The 21,280-nt window shown below is 39.7% G+C and overlaps 1 protein-coding gene across 1 annotated transcript in view; it reads left to right on the forward strand.

The window, feature by feature from the left end:
- The window catches only part of eif4g2a (eukaryotic translation initiation factor 4, gamma 2a), a 118,952-nt gene that overhangs the window by 15,926 nt on the left and 81,746 nt on the right, over positions 1-21,280 (forward strand). The window contains exon 3 of the mRNA XM_037545429.1: positions 20,067-20,109. Within this exon, the coding sequence (XP_037401326.1) occupies positions 20,067-20,109 (43 nt within the window). The remainder of the gene's footprint in view (positions 1-20,066; positions 20,110-21,280) is intronic.

Genomic DNA, 21,280 nt, shown 5'->3' on the forward strand with positions numbered 1-21,280 from the left:
TACTGTGATCGGACGCCACCTGTGCTATAGGTCCAGTCGTGAAATTTCCTCACTACTAAATATTCCACAGTCAACTGTCAGTGGTATTATAACAAAGTGGAAGCGATTGGGAACAACAGCAACTCAGCCATGAAGTGGTCGGCCATGTAAAATGACAGAGTGGGGTCAGCGGATGCTGAGGCAACTTTCTGCAGAGTCAATCACTACAGACCTCCGAACTTCATATGTCCTTCAGATTAGCACAAGAACAGCATAGAGAGCTTCATGGAATGGGTTTCCATGGCCAAGCAGCTGCATCCAAGCCTTACATCACCAAGTGCAATGTAAAGCATCGAATGCAGTGGTGTAAAGCGCCACTGGACTCTAGAGCAGTGGAGACATGTGCTTTGGAGTGACCAATCACGCTTCTCCGTCTGGCAATCCAATGGACAAATCTGGGTTTGGCAGCTGCCAGGAGAACTTTTGTCTGACTGCATTGTGCCAAGTGTAAAGTTTGGTGGAGGGGGGATTATGGTGTGGAGTAGTCTTTTAGGAGTTGGGCTCGGCCTCTTAGTTCCATTGAAAGGAACTCTTAATGCTTCAGCACCAAGAGCAATTTCATGCTCCCAACTTTGTGGGAACAGTTTGGGGATGGCCCCTTCCTGTTCCAACATGACTGAGCACCAGTGGACAAAGCAAGGTTCATAAAGACATGGATGAGCAAGTTTGGTGTGGAAGAACTTGACTGGCCCGCACAGAGTCCTGACCTCAACCCAATAGAACATCTTTATGATGAATTAGAGAGGAGACTGCGAGCCAGGGCTTCTCGTCCGACATCAGTGTCTGACATCACAAATGCGCTTCTGGAAGAACTGTCAAAAATTCTCATAAACACGCTCCTGAATCTTGTATTAAACCCTATGGATTAAGAATGGGGTGTCACTCAAATTCATATGCATGTGAAGGCAAATGAGTGAATACTTTTGGCAATACAGTGTACACCGATCAGGCATAACATTATGATCACCATGACAACCTCTCTTCTTGCATACTGAAATATTTGGCCAGAGTAGTATGTTATGCGGTTATCTTTGGCTTTCTGGGGAAATTCTTGTTGGTCACATACTGCATACTACTTATTACTTTTGAGCAGAATCAGTATGTGAGCAATATGTAGTAGGTTATTTCGAAAACAGCCAATGTCAGTCTTTGGGAACAGCTTTTGTCAGTAGGACACAGCTTTAACTGGTTGGTTTTAAGATTGCAATGATGGAACAGTCAGCAGGGTTCAGCATGGTGCAGAAATCATTAAGCTAAAACACACATAAAATCACCATGTGGTATTTATTATCCAACAAATAAACTCTTACCTCCTAGAGAAATGGCCTGACATATGATTTCCTCAGATGGACACAGACATTTGCACAGTGGCGTATATTCTTTTAAGTGTGCGAAAGTGCTAATCTGGGATGATTTTGATCTGTCATGGACTCATGAGTACCATAATAATAACAGATTATCTTATTTAAACTGCTATAATATTGGATCAGATACATGGAGAAAACATCCTACTTCACTTCACAGCTACAGATCATTGGCTCAGCATTGTCTGCTCTTCACAATGCCTTTCAAATGAATGCATCTGATGAATATAAAGCTGCTGTGATACTCTGAGAAACAACAACGGAATGATTATTGTAATCTCTTTAGGAAACATTTGAATAGCCGAGTCCAGCTGAAGAAACAGAACTGTCTTTCATGGCTTTGGCTGCGCTGTAGCTTGACGCTGCAGTCGTCGTCCTCATTGTGCACCAGAGCACATCTCTGCGACTTATTATGAAGCAGAGAGACAGGAGAGACTGGCAGGGAACTGAATAAGTGACACAGTATCTCAGGAAATCTGATAAAGCACCAAAGCTTTTAACAGCCCTCCTCGGACTGCTGAATAAGGGACAGTCCATTCTCATCACACATATATTGAAAACTAGAGCAGTACTTTCAGCCCTCTATTCAACTGAATGGCCTTTTCAGACGGATGGTGAGAAACAACCCTGTATTACCCAAACATTTGGTCCAGGATTTCAGTTTGTAGGGTAGAGAGCAGGGAAAATGGTGCTGGATGCTTCAGATTTTTGAAGTATAACAGCTCTTTATCAGTGAGCTACAGCCTTGAGTTGGGGCCTCAACCTGAGGCAGAATGCAGTGTCTTCAGGTCCCTTTATTTCTTACTCTTTCCTCAACAATAGGCAGTTGAGTAGCTTTCTCAGAAAGCTGGACAGCCTTTCTCGATAGTCTACATTTCACCCTTTGACTGAAGTTCTCTCTCTTTGTGCTAAGAAACGGCCAGGATCAAAATTTTTAGTGAAGTCCATTTTGCAGAAAAAGGGACTAAACCAACTGCTGAGTATGTGTACTATACCAATGGTCAGTTTCCATTTTCTCCTTCTTTACCTGTCTATAATTGTTATGTACCTTTTGTCTTTTATTTGTTTCTTTTCTCACACTTTTAAAATTGAGAGGTCAGCTCAACCCAAAATGAGGCAGTAACCGATTACATGGCTTTTCTTGAGTTGACTCAACTTGATTTCACCAACTCAAACTTCTCAGTTGAGTCGAATGTTCTCTTTATTTTTTGAGTTCTGAAAATGAAAATAACTTTTTTATACTGAACTTCTCCACTAACCAGGACTCTTTCTTTCACACAATTCTGCTAGACATTTTTCCTCTTGTGTGCACACTTATGGATGGCTGTGGCATCACTGTGGCTCAAAGTCTCAATCTCCCATTGATGTGACAGCTTATATTCAAGAGTCCTGAGAAAAGAGTTTTTCAGCTCATCAGGTAGTGTAGTTTGGCTGGTTGTGACCACCCTGCTTGTCTGTTGGTAGTTGGTGATGTGCTGCAGTTCATGCCACATGCGCCGGGAGTCAGCGGTGGTGTAGTAGCCCTCCAGATTCAGCCTGTACTGTTTCTTGGCCTCTCTAATAGATCTACGCAGATCATATCTGGACCTTTTGTAGTCTTCAGCAATGCCTGAAAGAAATGCAGCATGGTGAGCACATAGGATTGACCGAACTTCACAGTTTATCCAGGGTTTCTGGTTGGGGTATTTTCTGCAGTGCTGCGTTTTCAATGCAGCTGCTGAGGTAGCCCATTACCCCAGAGGCATAGTCCTCTAAATCAACAGCACAGTCCTCTCTCACAGTAGCAGTTCTGAACACATCCCATTTTGTATTGTCAAAGCAGTCCTGAAGCATTAGGTCAGTTTCTTCATTCCACACTTTGATAGTTTTGTTCACTGGAAGTGTTCGCTTGAGGCGTTGTCTGTATGCTGGGTAGAGGAAGATGGAGATGTGGTCAGGCTGTTCAAAGTGTGGCAGAGACACAACCCTGTAAGCCCCCCCTCACGTTGCTGTAGACTTGGCCAAGTATGTTGCTCTCCTTTGACGGAAAGCTCATGCTCATGCTGATGATGAGTTGCAAGTGGTGGGATGTAAACAGCCAGAATAAACACAGCGCTGAACTCTTTAGGCAGATAGAAGGCACTTCACTATCAGCGGTTCTAAGTCAGCTGAACAATGTTTTTCAACAGTCTTTACATCAGCATACCACCTGTTGTTCACGTAGATGCAGACACCACCGCCTTTGTTCTTCCCAGACGCTGCCATGTAGTCCCCACGGTGGATGGAGTGCATTTCTAAGTGGATCGCTGAGTCTGGCGTGCTGTCTGAGAGCCAGGTTTCCATGAGAATAAGAGCACAGCACTCTCTGATCTCACATTGTGTTGTTATTCTGGTTCTCAGCTCATCCAGTTTGTTTTCGAGGGATGTAACGTTAACTAGCAGCAAGCTAGGTAGCAGTGGCCGCGTAGCCCTAGCCTTTAGCCTAGCATGTAGCCCACCTCTCTTGCCCCGCTTCCACTTTGGCCACTCTGTTCATCATCTGCGCTGCTCACCCGAGGCCAGTGCTGCTGGGCTTTGCCGGCTGGTGCTGGTGGAGTACAAGCATAAAAGAAAGTCCAAAAGGCTAAAGGTAAGTTCATGATGAGCTTTACTGATCTCCAGGAGTGCATCTCTACTGTAACTAACTGTACTGTAGGTATACTGTACATTTAAAATAAATACTAGCATTAAAATAAATAATAAATAGCTTTGATTGCAGGAGGAACACACGTCTGCCACGGTCTGCCATGGTGGGAACACTCATATTTTGTGTCTACAAATGTTTAATACACTGGAGAAAATGTTTGTTGTTTTAACTTTAAAGCATGGTGCCATCTTAGGTGGTGCAACTGTCTAATAATTTACCCCAACAGGAGGTTGTGAGTTTAAATCACCAGCATCACTACAGCTGTCCATATCCAGAAGCCTAAGAGGAATTGTATTTTTGAAACTGTCAAGGATATGACTGTATATGTATGCATACTTGCTTTAATAAAGTAGACCTGCTTTATTAATAAAAACCTTTGTTTACACTGTCAGTCCAGTGTCAGCCCAGTAATGCATGTGACCATGCATTAGACAGTATGCCGCACACAGTTTGAAGGACAGGCGTGCTGGATATTTTTAAGGCTTTGAAAGTTGTGCTTGGACTTTGATACAGTTACCATACATTGTTTTGCACAACTTGTTGCTGTACTATTTGTTATTATTTATTCCAGTTTTGTTAGTAAACATGTTCAGACTCAATGAATTAATTTTTTAATTTCTTGAAACCCCCTCCCCCTCCGCCATCCTGTCTCATGACCCCAGAAATTTTCCATGTTGTAAGCCCTGCTGACAGCAATGGGGAAGATATATGTCTGATTTTAGTACAGCCCTTTTCAGTCCAGCCCTTTTTACTCCAGACATTTTGTATTCCTTTCAAATCCGTAACCTCTACTACAACTTCTCCTCATCTGTGTACCACAGAGCAGAGGTCAGAGCCCCTCAGATACATACATATTCCAGCTGCTATGCATTTCAGTTCATTCTGAATTTTTATAGGTCATGCCTATGGCCTTTAAAGCTATTGCCAGCATTTCATATTCATGACTCTGAGCCTGGCTTTGCACGCAGTTATATAAATGTGACCTTGTATGTAAATTTTGTTATCTGGCGGCCAGAAGGCAAAAGTTCCATACGGCATGGCGCTCGGTTTCCCTCACAGAGTCTCAGAGAAGAGGGCATATTTATCCTCCTGCCCTTTTCCAGCCCAATTTGTACTGCATGTCTATTGAGAGAGCTGTGCTACACACTGCAGGACTGCTTTCTCTTCCATTTACACATTTTACAGTATTAGTGAAAGATTATTACGGCAGAATAACATTAAAGGAATGCAGAGAATGCTTCTTTTTTCTGGCGGGAGATTGGCTGAACAAATAAAAATGTGAGCTGCAGTCCATCCAGACTAAAACCTTCACAGCTGGGTGTACTGTTGAAGAAACAAGACCAGCTTATGATATACTTAACACTCTTCCAAAGCAGCTAATTATCTATACCTTTATGTCATCTTTATATCGCGTCATCTAGAATACAGTTTCCCAGTTGTAAATACAACACTGTCTGCCATTTGGGTGCAATTTAGACATTGGAAACTTGGTATTTCTAGTTTCTGATGCTGCTCGAATGCAGTACAGCATTGCTGTCAGAGCAAAACCCTGTATCTCCAATGTTGACATTGTTGACTATGATTAAAAAATTCAGCTCTTGTTAAAACAGACCAATACAAATAGTCCATAATTACAATATAATGTTACATTAACTTACAATCAAAGGGTGGTGGATCTTGGATGGGTTTAAAAATTCCCCACTTAGTTAGTTCCATCCTAATAAGTCTACATTCCCATCTGCATTTAGTCTTTAAAGTGAAATGTTTTCCCTCTCTTGTTTGATACAGGATTTCAGCTACTCAACAGAATGCACTAAATGCTTTCAATGTTGATTTGTCAGACCACAGGACACTTTTCCACTTCCCCTCAGTCCATTTTAAATGAGCTCAAGGCCCAGAGAAGGTGGCAGCATTTCTGGATGCTGTTTATATTTCTTTGTGTTTAAGAGTTTTAAAACTGTGTTCATAGACAGTGTTATTCAGAAGTGTTTCTGAGCCTATGCAGTGATTTCCACTACAGAATCATGTCTGTTTTTAATGCAGTGCTGTCTGAGGGCTGTGATGTTAGCACCAAATTAAAATGGGTTTTCAAAAAACATTAAAATTTCTCAGTTTCAAGATTTGATATGTTGTCTATATGGCTTAAGTGGTTTGTGTATCATTGCATTTAGTTTTTATTTACATTTTGCATAGCATCCCAACTTTTTTGCAAATGGGGTTTACATACATATGAAAGCTCAATGTAAAATCAGTTAAATGTTTTCCTAGAAACTTAGAAACCTTTATTTATAAGCACGTAACACTTTCTGGGGCTTGTATTAGTTAGTTCTAATTTTTGAAGGAGTGGCAACCCCCATTCTGGAGTCTACACTCATGAGACAGTTAAATATGATCATTGATTATGAAGGAAAATGTGAGTGTGTGTGAGGTGAATGAGTCCAAGCCAGGTTTGTGAGATGCTTCAAGGCAAAAGCCTGCAGCCATCTACAAGGCCAAGCATTCAAACATGCCAGAGCTTTAATGTGGTCTATACAACCTACTTCCCCACAGCGTGATACAGTCAACAGTTTCATAAAACTGTAATACATAGATAGTTGCGTAAAGAGGTCTGTTTCAAACAACCTGAGCTTGTGGTTGTTTCTGTTTTGTATTGCAAGATCTGATCCTGCATGACCTTGAAAAGGGCCCACTGAGGAAGCCTAGGCTTCTGTGTTGCACTTTACACAACAGCAAACATCTGTAATCCTCTTTGTGTCAACGCAAAACTGCAGGAGAGTTGTACCTTCAGTCTTGTGTTCTCCATAAGCTATCAAAAGCAAATGTTTGTTCTGATAGCAGGCCTACGCGAGGCTGTTGACTCAGGGCCCATTTAAAGCTGGAATGTTTCTGCAAATTGAAGTTTGCCATGAAGCCCATGGGAGCACCCCAAAACAAACCGCCATGCCTGAACGGAACCGAGTGGTCTAAGCTGCATCACCCCCATGAGCATCATCCCACTTGCTTTGCTAACAACTCGCAGAACAATTGAGTGAAATTTGCTTTTGCATCCTCTAAACATGCTAATTTAAGATGCAGTCTCCTCTCCCCCTGCCGAACAAAAGAGGCTCAACATGAATCGCTTATCAATCAATTCTGAACTAAGACTGTTTCAAGGGCGAAATGGGTTTCTCTTTTATTTGCAGGCCTCCGAGGAATGCTTTTGCATAGCAATGATCCCCAAGGTCCGCGCGAGTGTTTATTGAAGGCATTATTGTGAGCCGGCTGAGATTTTGTACACATTGTTGTACGGAGCTGGTGCACTGATTTACATTCAAAGACTGATTGATCTGTCGTCCTTGTAAAAATGAAGCAATATATTGCAGCCAGCATGTGTGAGGTATTTTAATGCTGTGCTATGTCTGTTCAGCTCTGCACAATCAAAAAAATGAATGACTGATAAACTAAATACTGTCATCTACATTACACTGAGTAAGGGCTAATGAAAATATGTCAAGCATGCAGAGTAATATATCAGAACAAAACCTCATATCTCTAAAATGGCAACTTTACAGAGAAGGAAAAAACTTGCTTTACTTTTAATTTAAGTCTATGGAAGCAGAAAATTTGTCATTTTGGGCTGTTTGTTTTGGTCCATTCATCATGAAATTCACAAACAATGATAACAATCCTTTTCAAATGATGTCAAAAACTGAAAAACAACAAAAATTGAGATACAAGGTTTTGTTGGACAGCAGCGATACGCACAGATAGTAACAAGAAATGAGAATATTAGCTCTTAAGCGAATGCAGTGTCATTGCTCAGTGTCATATGGCCTTGACAGAAGCCACATAAATCTGAATTCTGACAGCCTTCCCATCCACAGTCCGGGTCATTCAGCCTTGGATATCATCTCAGAGGTCAAGCGGGGCCACCCCATTTCAATCAGCCTTACGCACCACAACGGCGAGATCACATGGGCATGGGAGGAGAGATATTGATATCTTTCGTACATCCCCCACTTTCTCGTCCCGCCGTAATCTCTATCATCCCAGCAAAAACCCATCCTGACATTCTAAGCCTCTCAGAAAATTAAGTGAAATATTAAACTGGATCTTAAAGGGTAAGGGGGGGGGGGGTGCCATGCTGTCATCCATATTCATGTGCTATTATGCAGAGCCAGATCACACCTCCAGCCGCAGTTTCACAACTCACACTCATCTCGTCTGATGACAGGTTGGTGTGTGAGAAGTGCTTTTGCTCTGGGATGGTTTCAGAATGCCATGGTGAAAAAAAAAGTGTTTAAGCCTTAAATGCACTCAGATCATCACCAATGAGCTTACATGTACAAAATGATCTGGTAACTGCAAACTATCAGATTTTGGCAATAATTCTTTTTGATAATGAACTATTCATGATCTAAGAATGGGCAATCTGGGTCTGTTGGAGTCAGACCTCTTGATGATATGACAATAGAAAATGTTTGAATAATCCTGTATACAATTATTTGTTAATATTCTAAGTAAAAATAATATTAAAATTAATGAACATTAATTAAAATGAATGCATCCTCTACAGCAGGGGTGTCAAGCTCAACCAGTAAAAGGGTCATATTAAAAAATCTCAACAAATCTGTGGGCCAGAGAACACCTGTGTTTTTTTTGCTAAAACCCAAGTTGACCATTTTTTATTCAAAATATGCAAAAACTTGTAGCAGAACCTAAAATATTACATTAACACTTAAAATATTCAGGAGCTCAGTCTTTTAAACCTACCAGTTTGTTTGAACTAGACACCTGGCATTCTTTCTTTGCTGCCGGTTAATTAAGACTCGGGCTCTGAGCTGCTGAGCTGACAGCAAGTGTAAATTGTATATAATATATGTATGTAAAGTATATGATATAGTGTATTGGCTGAACTGCAGCTAAAATGAGCTAATATGCTAGGTGATATGGCATAGAGTTGTGTAGAACTGAGGTGTAAATGTTGTCCAATAAAGTAGGAGATTTGGAGCACACGTTATGTTTCAGTGCATGGGGGGGACTGTAGTGCAGTACATTGTGAAATTGAAAACAATAGAAAATTTAATAGAAAATAAAAATATTTTGCAGGCCAGATACACTGATACATGAGTCCATGTACACTGTAAATTGAATTTACTTTTTAAAAATTGAGGAAACTGGTTGGTTTAATAAAATTAGGTAATGTGTAATGAAAACATGAGTTAAGATAACACATTTTTTAGGCCAACATAAACACGTGTGTGAAACTCATAAATACTAATTGTCTGAATATAACGTATTGAAACTGCATTGATATTGACCACTTTGCCAAACACAAAGGGTTAACCTTTACTATGAACATGGTCACTGACCAACACAGATGCCCACTCATCAGCAAAGAGAACAATAACCTTCATTTTAGCCAACATCACAATGTCAGGGAGCTGAGTAAAGCACATATAAAAACATTTGCGTGAGTAGGTGGAAAGAAAGTGCACTGACGGTGAGTAAAACAAAGGGAAAGAAACGCCCTATATGCAAATAGATGGAGCCACAAGCCAAGGGGAAAGAAATATACACTTTATCTCATAAGATTTTGTTAACAAAACAAACATCTAAGTGTATTTTAGAGCTTACCTAGTTTCACCTAGTTTCACAATTTGTTCAGCAACTTTAATGAGGAAGAAACGGTTAAAATCAACAGAAATGTCATCATTTGGGGTTTCAAAGTTGCCATAGCAACAAACTAAATAGCAATATGTTAATTCAACTCAAAAATGTCATTTGAGTGTACAAAATCATCAAAAACATTACCTTAACTTAAAATTGTTGAGCAATATGTGGGATATACTGGGTTTTATGTACAACAGACTTAATTTATTTCAGTTAAAACAAAATGCGGGATTACAGTTTGCTGGGAGGGAGTAAGGAAGCTGGTGTCATGGTGCGAAGCCAACAACCTAAATCTAAACACACAAAAAGCTGCAGAGATGACCACTGATAGCCTATTACTAGCTCTGCAGGAAACACATGGCTCCACGGTCAGCAGAGCTGAGTCTTACAAATTCCTGGGCACCACTCTCCAGCAGGATGGGACAGACAGAACATTGCAGTTATAAAGAAGGCCCAGTGGCACTAGTACTTCAGCGCCAACTCAAGATATTTGGGCTGCCTCAAGCACTGCCCAGTTTTACCCTACCATCACCACATCCTCCATTGTAGCACAGCACGCGTAAGATACAGCGAACGATGCAATGCGTGGCTGTCAGCTCTCCACTTTGATCTTTAGTCATCTAGAATGAGGAAGAGGACGGGCAAATCAAGGCTGACCCCTCACACTCTGGTTATTCTCTATTCCAGTGGTTTCCATTGAAGACCACATGTAAGAGCTCTAAAGGCTCAGACTAGCTGCCACCTACACAGCTGTACATGCACCTTACTACACACTGTAATGTACATAACCCCTGTATACACCATGCCTTAATCCTTCTGAAGAAGAACCGTTCCTACTTTCCTCTAATGTAATCAGTGCACAGATGCACTTGTTTCAATGTACATATTTTATGATATATTTACATTTATGTTGATACTTATATGTACTGCTCACTTCTCTTAGCTGTACACAATGTATATACAGTACTCCAGTACTTGATTGTATCTGATCTCCCATCACACATCCTTTTACTTGCAGTTTGTTTGTTTACTGTCTACTTTGTGTTTATGTACAGCATCTTTTTCTATATTGATTTTACTGGGTTTAATATTATGTTGACATCTGCACCAAGAGGAATTCCTGCAAGAACACCAGTACTTAGTGAATAAAGATTCTGATTCTCACAGTTGTTTCAGAATGATCCTGTATTTATTTCAGAATTAAGCTCCCAGAACAAAAATGAGTCCCCTTGTATGTTTAAGGTGGTAGTAACTCCAGGCTCCTGCTCATGGCGCTGCTGAAGGACGATCAGGCTGTAAATACCTGTGGGGTGTGTGACAGGATTCATAGACTGAGAAAAGGTGATACATTGCAGTCGCGTTCAATGTGTGGAAAATGGGTCACAAAGCAGATGTTAATGGTTTGCAATGAGGAGTGAGAGCATAGCATGAATTAAGTAGCTGAATTTGCAGGTGTATTGAAGTTTACAGTCATCCGGGTCAACCAGCAGCGGGAAAAATCCCAGCCTACAGGAAATTCTCGTCAGAAGTGTTTCAAAGCTTGTGAATAAAAATCGTTTCACTTCCGGCAACAGTTGCTTCTAGAAATCAACTCAGGTCCTTTACAAAAAATTGCTGAAAGATCCCTCCGCAGGGAACTGCATACCATGAACATACAGAGCAGAGCAGCATACGAGATCCGTTTGCTTACTTCTGTTCACAGAATTGCCCAGTTACAGCGGGCAAAGAGACACAAAACCTGGATTGTTCATGACTGGAAACTGTGTTATCCGGTCAGATGAATCTAGTTTCTGCCCATATGTAAATGATGCTTGGCATTTTGTTCATCGTAGACCTCAGGAAGCCTTTAATGAGGACTGCATGCAAGGTGTGGGTCAAGCTGGAGGAGCTCTGTGATGTTCCTGGGGTGTTTTAATTACACTGAAATGGATTCGTTGGTTGAGATGACAGTAATTTCGAACCATAGTTCAACACTGACACTGAGCTGCTGGACAACCAGGTTTTGCCTTTTGCTCATCATCTTACAGAAGAACATATCATTCCTATCCCTATATTCCAAGATGACAATTCTCACGGTCACATGGCTGTGAACATGTGAACATTCAGGTTCATTCATACATCTGGACCAGACCGCAAAATCCCCAGATTTGAATCCTGTGATGACCTGGAACAGCGAGTAAGACTTCAGGGAAGACTAAATCTGGCCAAATTGTGCAATTCTTTGATGCAAGAGTGGCTGAACACTGATGTCGCCTACATCCAGAAATGTGTCCAGCCCAGGCTGCTGCACAGTTTGTGTTGGTCATCCTCTAGTCCTTCATCAGTGGTCTCAGAACGCTGCCCACAGGACACTGCCCAAAAACTCCAGCAGCACTGCTGTGTCTGATCCACTCAGACCAGCACAACATACACCAACATACCATCACCACATCAGTGTCACTGCAGTGCTGAGAATGATCCTCCATCTAAATAGTATCTGCTCTGTGAGGGTCCATGGGGTCCTGACCACTGAAGAACAGGGTAAAAGGGGGCTAACAAAGTATCAGAGAAACAGATGGACTACAGTCTGTAACTGCAGAAGTACAATATTATGGTTTACAGAAAAAAAAACAAAAAACCCTCACGCATTATGTTATTTAGTATGCAGCCATGACCAGGGAACGTGGCTAGTGCCATTTGCTGGTATCACCTCATCTGTTCTAGTTAATGCAGTATAGATTTGTGGATCTAATTAAGATCAGTTCTCTAAATTCCAACTTAATTTCTCTTAGAGCTCTGTGGTTGGCAGTGCTCAAGGCTCTGTGTCCACTTCACGTAGCATACTTTCATGAATGAAACAAGCAAATGAGTATTGAGTGGTTTATAAAAATGAAATGCAGTACAGTATCAGAGCTGACATTTTAGAGTTAAATTAGGATCTGATTTGTAAATAAATTTGTAAGCCTGTTGAGTTTACCTGGCATATTTACTTTGTCCAATCGCACAAATAACATTGAGGCATACGTGGTGGTTGGGATAGTGTAGTGGTTAACACCTTAGCCTTCTACACTGTAGACTGGGGTTCAATCCCCGACCAGGGCAAGCACCCTACACTATACCAATAAGGGTCCTTGGGCAAGACTCCCAACACCACCTTGGCCTACCTGTGTAAAATGATCAAATTGTAAGTTGCTCTGGATAAGAGTGTCAGCCAAATGCTGTAAATGTAAATATGTTGCTCAAAAGATGTGCAAGTTACTTTGCTATGGGCACAAATCAGGGATGATGAAGCCTCCGAAATAAATAGATTTTGGTGTCTAATTTTTGATACTCTCTGTTACTATTGAAATAAACAATACAAGACTGCATCTTCTGCAGTGGTGGACAGTAACTAAGTAAATGTAATTAGTTTCTGTACTTAAATAGTTTTTTTGTGTATGTGTACTGAAATATTTCCATTTTGGATGACTTTTTACTTTCACTCCACTGAAAGACTCAAAGTCTAATATCTGACTTTTTCCTCCACTACATTTTGAGAAATCTGTCGTTCCTTTTGGTTTCTGTGTGTATAAAAACGTAACATGTCAAAACAAAAGAAGCACAAAGCAAGAACACCAATCAGAGTATCATTTTATAGTGAATTAGTTTGGGCTGGTTTATGTTTATGAACAGAGGCCTACAGATCAACATAGTAAAGGAAACTCATTTGTAATCCTGAGTTTAAAGCCAGTTTTTATTAAACTTAAACTTGGAACTAAGTTGTAAATAAATCTTAAACTGAAACTTTGCTCGGTTTGTAAAAAGTGATTCCAGAGCCACTCGGTTCTTCCTGATGGAAACTGTTTACCTTGAGTGTTTTGTGCTTATGATCATTTTAATAAACATCAGCGTCACTAATTAATGACATTCTAATAAAAGACTGGTTTACCAAGAGAGACACTGGAGGATTTTCACCTAAAATGAGTTCATGAAGCCAGTCTTGTTATAAAAATGATAACAGGACATTAGAGCCATAATTAATCTTTTAGTACTTTTACTTTTGATACTTAAGTACATTTGAAGGTAAATACTTTAGTACTTTTACTCAAGTAGTGGCTGTCCAACTGTTCTGACTGTTTATAATGAAACCAAACAAAGGAATTCAAAAGCGGAACGAGTGGAGAGAGACTAAGCATCACACAGGCAAACCACTTCTGACTGTTTTTAAAAGAAGACAAGGCAAGTTTATTTATTTAGCACCTTTCATACACTGCTGTCATTCAAAGGGCTTTACAATTGAAAAAATACACAGTCAGAAAACACAGAATTATAAAAATAAATAAACAAACAAGAATAGAAATTTAAAAACATGATTAGAACAATAGATACAAGAGAAAATAATTCAATTTAAAAATCTAATTAGAAATTAAATTATAATAGTTGTAACTGAAAATGAATAAATTAAGTGCCAGTTGTAGTGACATACGCTAGCTGGCTAACTAGTGATGTAGATATACATACATAGGTGTTATGCTTGGCTCAGCCAGGCAAATCAATGGCACCGCCAAGTTGGGGCGATCAGCACCACTGGCTGACTGCATTCAGTACAATTACTTATCAATTAAAATAAGGTAAAAAACCTTTTTTCCTGACCCACAGATTTGATGGGATTTTTTAATACGGCTGTTCTCCTGGTTGAGTTCGACACCGCCGGCAACTTTTTGAAGCTTTTTTTCCCATAAAAATCCTAAAAAAAAAAAAAAAACTACACTGAAATACTAGCTAGTGTGTCATGTCACGTGGTTAGCTGTGTATTTCCTCCTGTGGAATAGTACAGAGTTTGAGCAGTTTGAACATGATAGACGACTTTCAGACGCTCATGAAGTGCTTTGATTAAAAATAGCCCATTCTGAAGAAGAAATATCAGCTTGGTATCAATGTGTCAAAAAGAAAAGGGGGTATCATGTCTCCTTATTATAACAACATGGGTTGTTATACCAGATATGAGAACAATCTATAAATGAACTGATTTTTAAATGTAATGCAAAGTACATAAACAAACTTTTTGTATTATCTTCTCTCATGTGAATGTTGTGGATTGATTTTTTTTAGCTTGATTTGTCTGAAAAGTGATGAATTACAATTTCTGCATTCACTCATTTGTAATTTACAATAAAAGGCTTTGTTATTCTATTTATTTTTTCACTCTTTTCTCTCCCGGCTTTGTGTTGCTCACATGCCGTCAGGCAATTTGTTCCCATACAGCAGCGCTGAATGGAACAAATATTGCTGTATTAGTGCAGATCTTCAGTTATTGCCACGCAGTGGCTGTCAAAAAAAGATGTTTGCCGCACAAAAGAGCGACAGAGGAAGAGGATGAACAAACACATTCTGCACTCGGCTCCATCTTTATTCTGCTGATTGACTTTTGGAGTCGACGCACTTACGGCTCGGCAAGAAACATAATTATTTTTCCATTAAACTCGTGCAAGATAGGAATGTAATGATTTATGTCTGTCAGCTCTGCAGGGAATAACGGCAGATTGGAAAAAGGAACTCACCAGATGGAGAATTTAGGGGGATTTGCTAACCTGCGGAAATACAGTAAGTAAGAAAATGGGAAACAAAGGAAAAGAGGAGGCGAAATGAAAGCCTGTGTTATCTGCATGACAATGCAGGCAGCCTTGATTTCCATTCCATCGCCTTGACACATTACATCCAGCAATATTCCACCATAGCTGGAGCAAGTGTTCTCCTGAACATAACTCAAATGGCTTTTTTTTGGCAACAAGTGCCTAAAACTAACAGCCATTTCTCAAGAAAAGACATACAAGGCTGCCGACTACTCTACCTCACTGGTAGCTCTAGCTCAATCCCAAAGAGTTGTATTCAGGAGAGTCGGGAGCAACTGGGAATCTTAAAAAAGGTGGTTCTTCAGGGGTTCTCTAGTAAAGTCAGTGGCTTTATGTAGAACCACAAACACTCCTTGCTTACATGATTGCACTGCACTGTGAAATCATTCTTCAGATTGAGAATGTGTTGTATACAGTTCTATACAATGGTGGAAGAGGTATGCAAACCACATACTTCAGTTAGAGATACCCAAGGTAAAATATTACTCCAGTAAAAGTAGAAGTTCCTCCCTTTAGACCTCCACTTAAGTAAAAGTACTAAAGTATTTACCTTCAAATGTACTTAAGTATCAAAAGTAAAAGTACTAAAAGATTAATTATGGCTCTGATGTCCTGTTATCTTTTTTTATCATATCATTCAAGACTGGCTTCATGAACTCATTTTAGGTGAAAATCCTCCAGTGTCTCTCTTGGTAAACCAGGCTTTTAATAGAATGTCATTAATTAGTGACGCTGATGTTTATTAAAATGATCATAAGCACAAAACACTGAAGGTAAACATTTCCATCAGGAAGAATCGAGTGGCTCTAAAATCACTTTTTACAAACAAGCAAAGTTTCAGTTTAAGATTTATTTACAACTTAGTTACAAGTTTAAGTTTAATAAAAACTGGCTTTAAACTCAGGATCACAAATGAGCTTCCTGTACTATGTTGATCTGTAGGTCTCTGTTCATAAACATAAACCAGCCCAAACTAATTTACTATAAAATGGTGTTTGTATAAATTCAGAAAAAAAGCCGCGTCAGTCACGACTGCATATGTGGACATATTTCTATATTGTGCTCTATTTACACAAAGTTAGGTTAGTTCATCATTTATGTTGAACAGACTCTCCCAATATTTTATGCTGCTGCGCTGACGTTGAACTGTGTGCTGCACCGGGTTGGTATGACCAACAGGTCAAAACAAGCTCAAAACAAAGTGACCGCTGGGCCCTGATTGGTGTTCCTGCTTTGTGCTTCTTTCATTTTGACATGTTACGTTTTTATACACACAGAAACCAAAAGTAATGACAGATTTCTCAAAATGTAGTGAAGGAAAATGTCAGATATTAGACTTTGAAATGTATTGGAGTGAAAGTTTTTTACTTTGTTACTAATCAGCCAATCACATGGCTGCAACTCAGTGCATTTAGGCTTGTAGAGGTGATCAAGACAACTTGCTGAAGTGCAAACCAAGCATCAGAACAGGGAAGAAAGGTGATTTAAGAGACTTTGAACGTGGCATGGTTGTTGGTGCCAGACGGGCTGGTCTGAGTATTTCAGAAACTGCTGATCTACTGGGATTTTCACGCACAACCATCTCCAGGGTTTACAGAGAACGGTCAGAAAAAAGAGAAAATATTCAGTGAACGGTCAGTTGTGTGGATGAAAATGCCTTGTTGATGTAAGAGGTCAGAGGAGAATGGGCAGACTTGTTCGAGATGATAGAAAGGAAACAGTAACTCAAATAACCAACCAGAATCTCTGAGGAACGTTTCCAACACCTTGTTGAAAGTATGCCACGAAGAACTAAGGCAGTTCTGAAGGCAAAAGGGGGGCCAATGTAACCCAGGTGAAAGTAGACATTGGTTATTAAATAGTTAATAAATAAGAATAAATATCAAGCAGAAATTCATCAATTAAATAATTTACTTTAGTGATATTAAAAACGTCTAAAATAGATAAATAGAATTAAAACCATTATTTCCTGGTTTTGGTCATTTCTTTGATCATCGGTTGAAGTTGAAAGGTCATATCTATCAGCAAATCACCGCAGTGATGGTGGTTCTCTCCCGGAGGATTCTCCTGCAGAACCGAGGAAGAACAGGTGAAGAGTGACGTTTGAGAGCAGCTCCAGTAAGAAGAAAGAAATCTCAGTGTATTTGACGATTTATTTTGTTTCTGTAAGCGTTTTGTTTACCCTCCTGTCTATGTCGATAGACTGTGGTTTCCAGCGCGTGATCAAGGAAAATCGATGGCGAGCCACCAGAGCTAGGAGCTACGACTGGACTGTGTGTTTGTGCGTCGAAAGAAAGAAAGAAACGTCTTTTTCTCCCATATTCGGGGGCAGTGGACATCGCAGTGAAGGCCGGGTGCTTCAGCCTTTCCCTTCCTTTCCCTGCCGAGGTTCACCAGGTAAGACTGTTGAAGTGTGCTCGCGCTACAGCACTGTTTAGCACTAAGGACTCGATTTAATGGACATTGATACAGTTAACCGTTTTATGGCTCATGTTCTGTACATACTGTAGCGTCGGCCCAAAGGGGGACGGTGCTACTTCCCATGAGCCCCTGAGCTCCTGTTATGTATTGGTTCCTGTTATGTGTAATGTTGGCGCATCTATTTATTAGTTATGTGTTTGATTATGTGTGTTATGTAGCTTGAGTCTTCCCTTACCGGTTTATGTAGTTGTACTGTATAAGTTGTCACCTGCCGTGTGCGTGTGTTGTATTGTTGTTGATGTCATTCCCTCGTGTGCTGCGTGGGAGAGAGGTCCATTTACCCATTTGGGTGATTACGTGCTAAGGCATCGAATTAAAAGAGCCTTTTTCTGTCAAAATGGATCGGTTCACTGTCTCTCCCTTCTCCACCACGCCACAATACTTTGAATGTGTTTAACTGTAAGGTTGATGGATACTGCATTTACTGGTGTTAACTTTCTCATGTGGGCTTAGTGAGATGCCCTGTGTTTTTTTGGTTGTAATAACATTTCATTTACATTTCTGGCATTTGGCTGACGCTCTTATCCAGAGCGACTTACAATTTGATCATTTTACACAGGTAGGCCAAGGCAGTGTTAGGAGAGTTGCCCAAGGACACTTATTGGTATAGTGTAGGGTGTTTGCCCAGGTGGGGATTGAACCCAAGTCTACAGCGTAGAAAGCAGAGGTGTTAACCACTACACTATCCAACCACGGATAACCTACTGATAGAGGGTAATACCAAATGCTTTTGATTATATATAACAAAATAGGCCTAAGTTGATTAACATTGAAGATGGATAAATAAAAAAAAAACTAGTTATCCAATAACTGCAAACTAATATTAGAACACTAATAACAGCTCAACTGAGATACTAATTAAACTACTAAAACCAACTAAGTTAAGTTAACTAGAGATTAAAAATTCAAAAACCGGTTTTCCTAACTTAAAGGGTAACTGAGTAAGACTCGGATACTTGTTGACTCTCTTTGCATTCATATGCAATTATTTTTCTATGTTATATGTTGTGTCTGTGATGTCTTGAAGGATCCTAATTCTTAATAATACATTTCTACTACTTCTTTTCTTCTTTTTTTTTTGATAAAGCCGGCAATTCTAAACTTAACTTTTGGTCTGTGGTGTTTTCTCCGTTTTCTATGGTCAGTTACTCTTTAACCAATTACTGCTCTTTTACGAACCTAGTTCTAGTCCAACAACAACAACTGTCTTTTAATATTTGTAGTAAGTGCTACACCAACCTTTTACTAGCAAGGTGTAACTAATAAAGTGACCGGTGAGTATAATAACTGACAGTTGACTGTGGAATATTTAGTAGACTGCACAGGTGGCGTCCGATCACGGTACCATGCTGGAATTCACTGAGCTCCTGAGAACGACCCATTCTTTCACTTATGTTTGTAGAAGCAGTCTGCAGGCCTAGGGGCTTGGTTTTACACACCTGTGGCCATGGAAGTGATTGGAACACCTGAATACAATTATTTGGATGGTTGAGTGAATACCTTTAGAAATATAGTGTATCAGATGTTGAAACGGGAAAAAAGTATTGTTTTTTATAAAATATATGTATGTTTACCACTGTGTTTCATCACCTCTTTAACATCACTCTGTAAGCGTTTGGGAACTGATGACACGCCTGTGGTTTTGAAAATGAAATGTTTTCTTGTTCTTTTTTGATACAGGATTTCAGCTGCTCAACAGTTCAGAGTGTCCTTTGTTGTATTTTTCATTCCATAATGCACCAAATGTTTTCAGTGGGCGACAAGTCTGGACTGCAGGCAGGTCAGTTTAGTGTCCAGACTCTTAATACAAAGCCATGCCGCTGTAATACATGCAGAATATGGTTTTACATCATCTTATAGAAATAATCAAGGCCTTCCCTGAAAAAGACATCATCTGGATGGCAGCGTATGTTGCCAAAACATGTATATATCATTCAGCATTAATGGTGCCTTCACAGACGTTTATGTATGTTTAAGAACGATTAAGAACACATGTTTAAAAAGTACATACAGTGAATACCTCACACAGTACCATGCAAAAATCAGCTATTGCCCTTTTATTTATTTAATTTTCAGGCAAAATGGATATTAAGTGGTAAATATTAATTTTTCAGCATCAGAAAACAGCTAAACATCCAATTTTTCAGTATTTAGCATGTTCACTCTTCACCTATATAACGGCTTCCAGTCTATTCAGGAGACTTGCGTTCAGGCAGCTGAATGCTTGTATGAACACACTCACAAAACATTTCTAACTTATTTCTGTCTCTGCAGGACAAAACCAACTCTCACTTCCTATTTGTGAAGAAAGATGGAGGTAAGTTGCAGTGAAACTGCAATGTATTCAAAAAAATACACTAAACATCTACTGTAGGCGACATGTAAAATCCAAGCCTAGAACGCAACAAACCATAAATGGCCTAAGGCTCTGACCACTGATTTCACTACACATTACTACAGTAATATAAAGTAGCTGTTCATGCTGTTCAAGGAGTGTCATGCACTAAACATTTTCAAAGACTAAAGGACATTTCAGTTTTCACCAAACAAATGGCCCAGTCTTCAGCCCCAGCGTGTTCAAGTTCATGATCAAGTTCATGTAATAGTTCTACTTAGTCAGGAAACTAAAGAGCTAACTGTATTATGTTTCAGAAAAAGGCAATGAGCAGATTACAGAAACATTATATGAATTATTACTTGCGGGACGATCTAAACGATGTTGCATATTTCTCCTGAACTATATATTACTACCCATTGTTTTTCAGTATAATAAAAACAAACCTTACTTGATCTTTATGATTCGTTTCATTATGTCTTTGTTTGAAGTGAAGGTCACTTTGCCTGAACTAACCTATGTTCTGCAGTCCATGTGACCATATTATATCACTGTTGTCAGAAGAAAACTTTGTACCTTCAAAATGGTGACTTTACAGGAGAAGGAAAAAACCTACTTTACTTTTAATGTAAGTCACTGGAACCAGACATTTTTCAAAGTCATTTTGGGCTGTTTCTTTTAGTCCATTCATCATGAAATTTGCATACAATGTAAAAGTTAACAAGTATTTTCAAACATTGTCAAAAACTGAAAAAACGTCAAAAATGGAGATACGAGGTTTTCTTCCTACAGCAGCGATAGGCTTTACTAATGCTTAGCAGCAGCTCATGAATGCTACAAGAATGATGTAAGTGTCTGTTAAGAGTCAAATGTGAAATGACAGTAAAGGATATGATGTAGAGGGCTCAGCGCTGAAGTTCTTACTAGCAGCGAACTGAACCAGGAATTACTTGCAGACCAAGACCTGTGATTTCTAGAGGACCATGATTCTGTTGCCCTTCATTGTGCATAGCCCCATCCACTGTTGCTTCATGATGCACAAGGTATAAAAACAGTAATTAAATAATGAAGTTGAGACAAAAGATAGGCATGTATATTCAGTGGTGAAGAGAGTGTTAAGTCCTTTCCCAATGAAATGCAAGTCCGGCATGTG

This window comes from Pygocentrus nattereri, chromosome 15 (assembly GCF_015220715.1).
Source record: "Pygocentrus nattereri isolate fPygNat1 chromosome 15, fPygNat1.pri, whole genome shotgun sequence".
Classification (NCBI taxonomy): domain Eukaryota; kingdom Metazoa; phylum Chordata; class Actinopteri; order Characiformes; family Serrasalmidae; genus Pygocentrus; species Pygocentrus nattereri.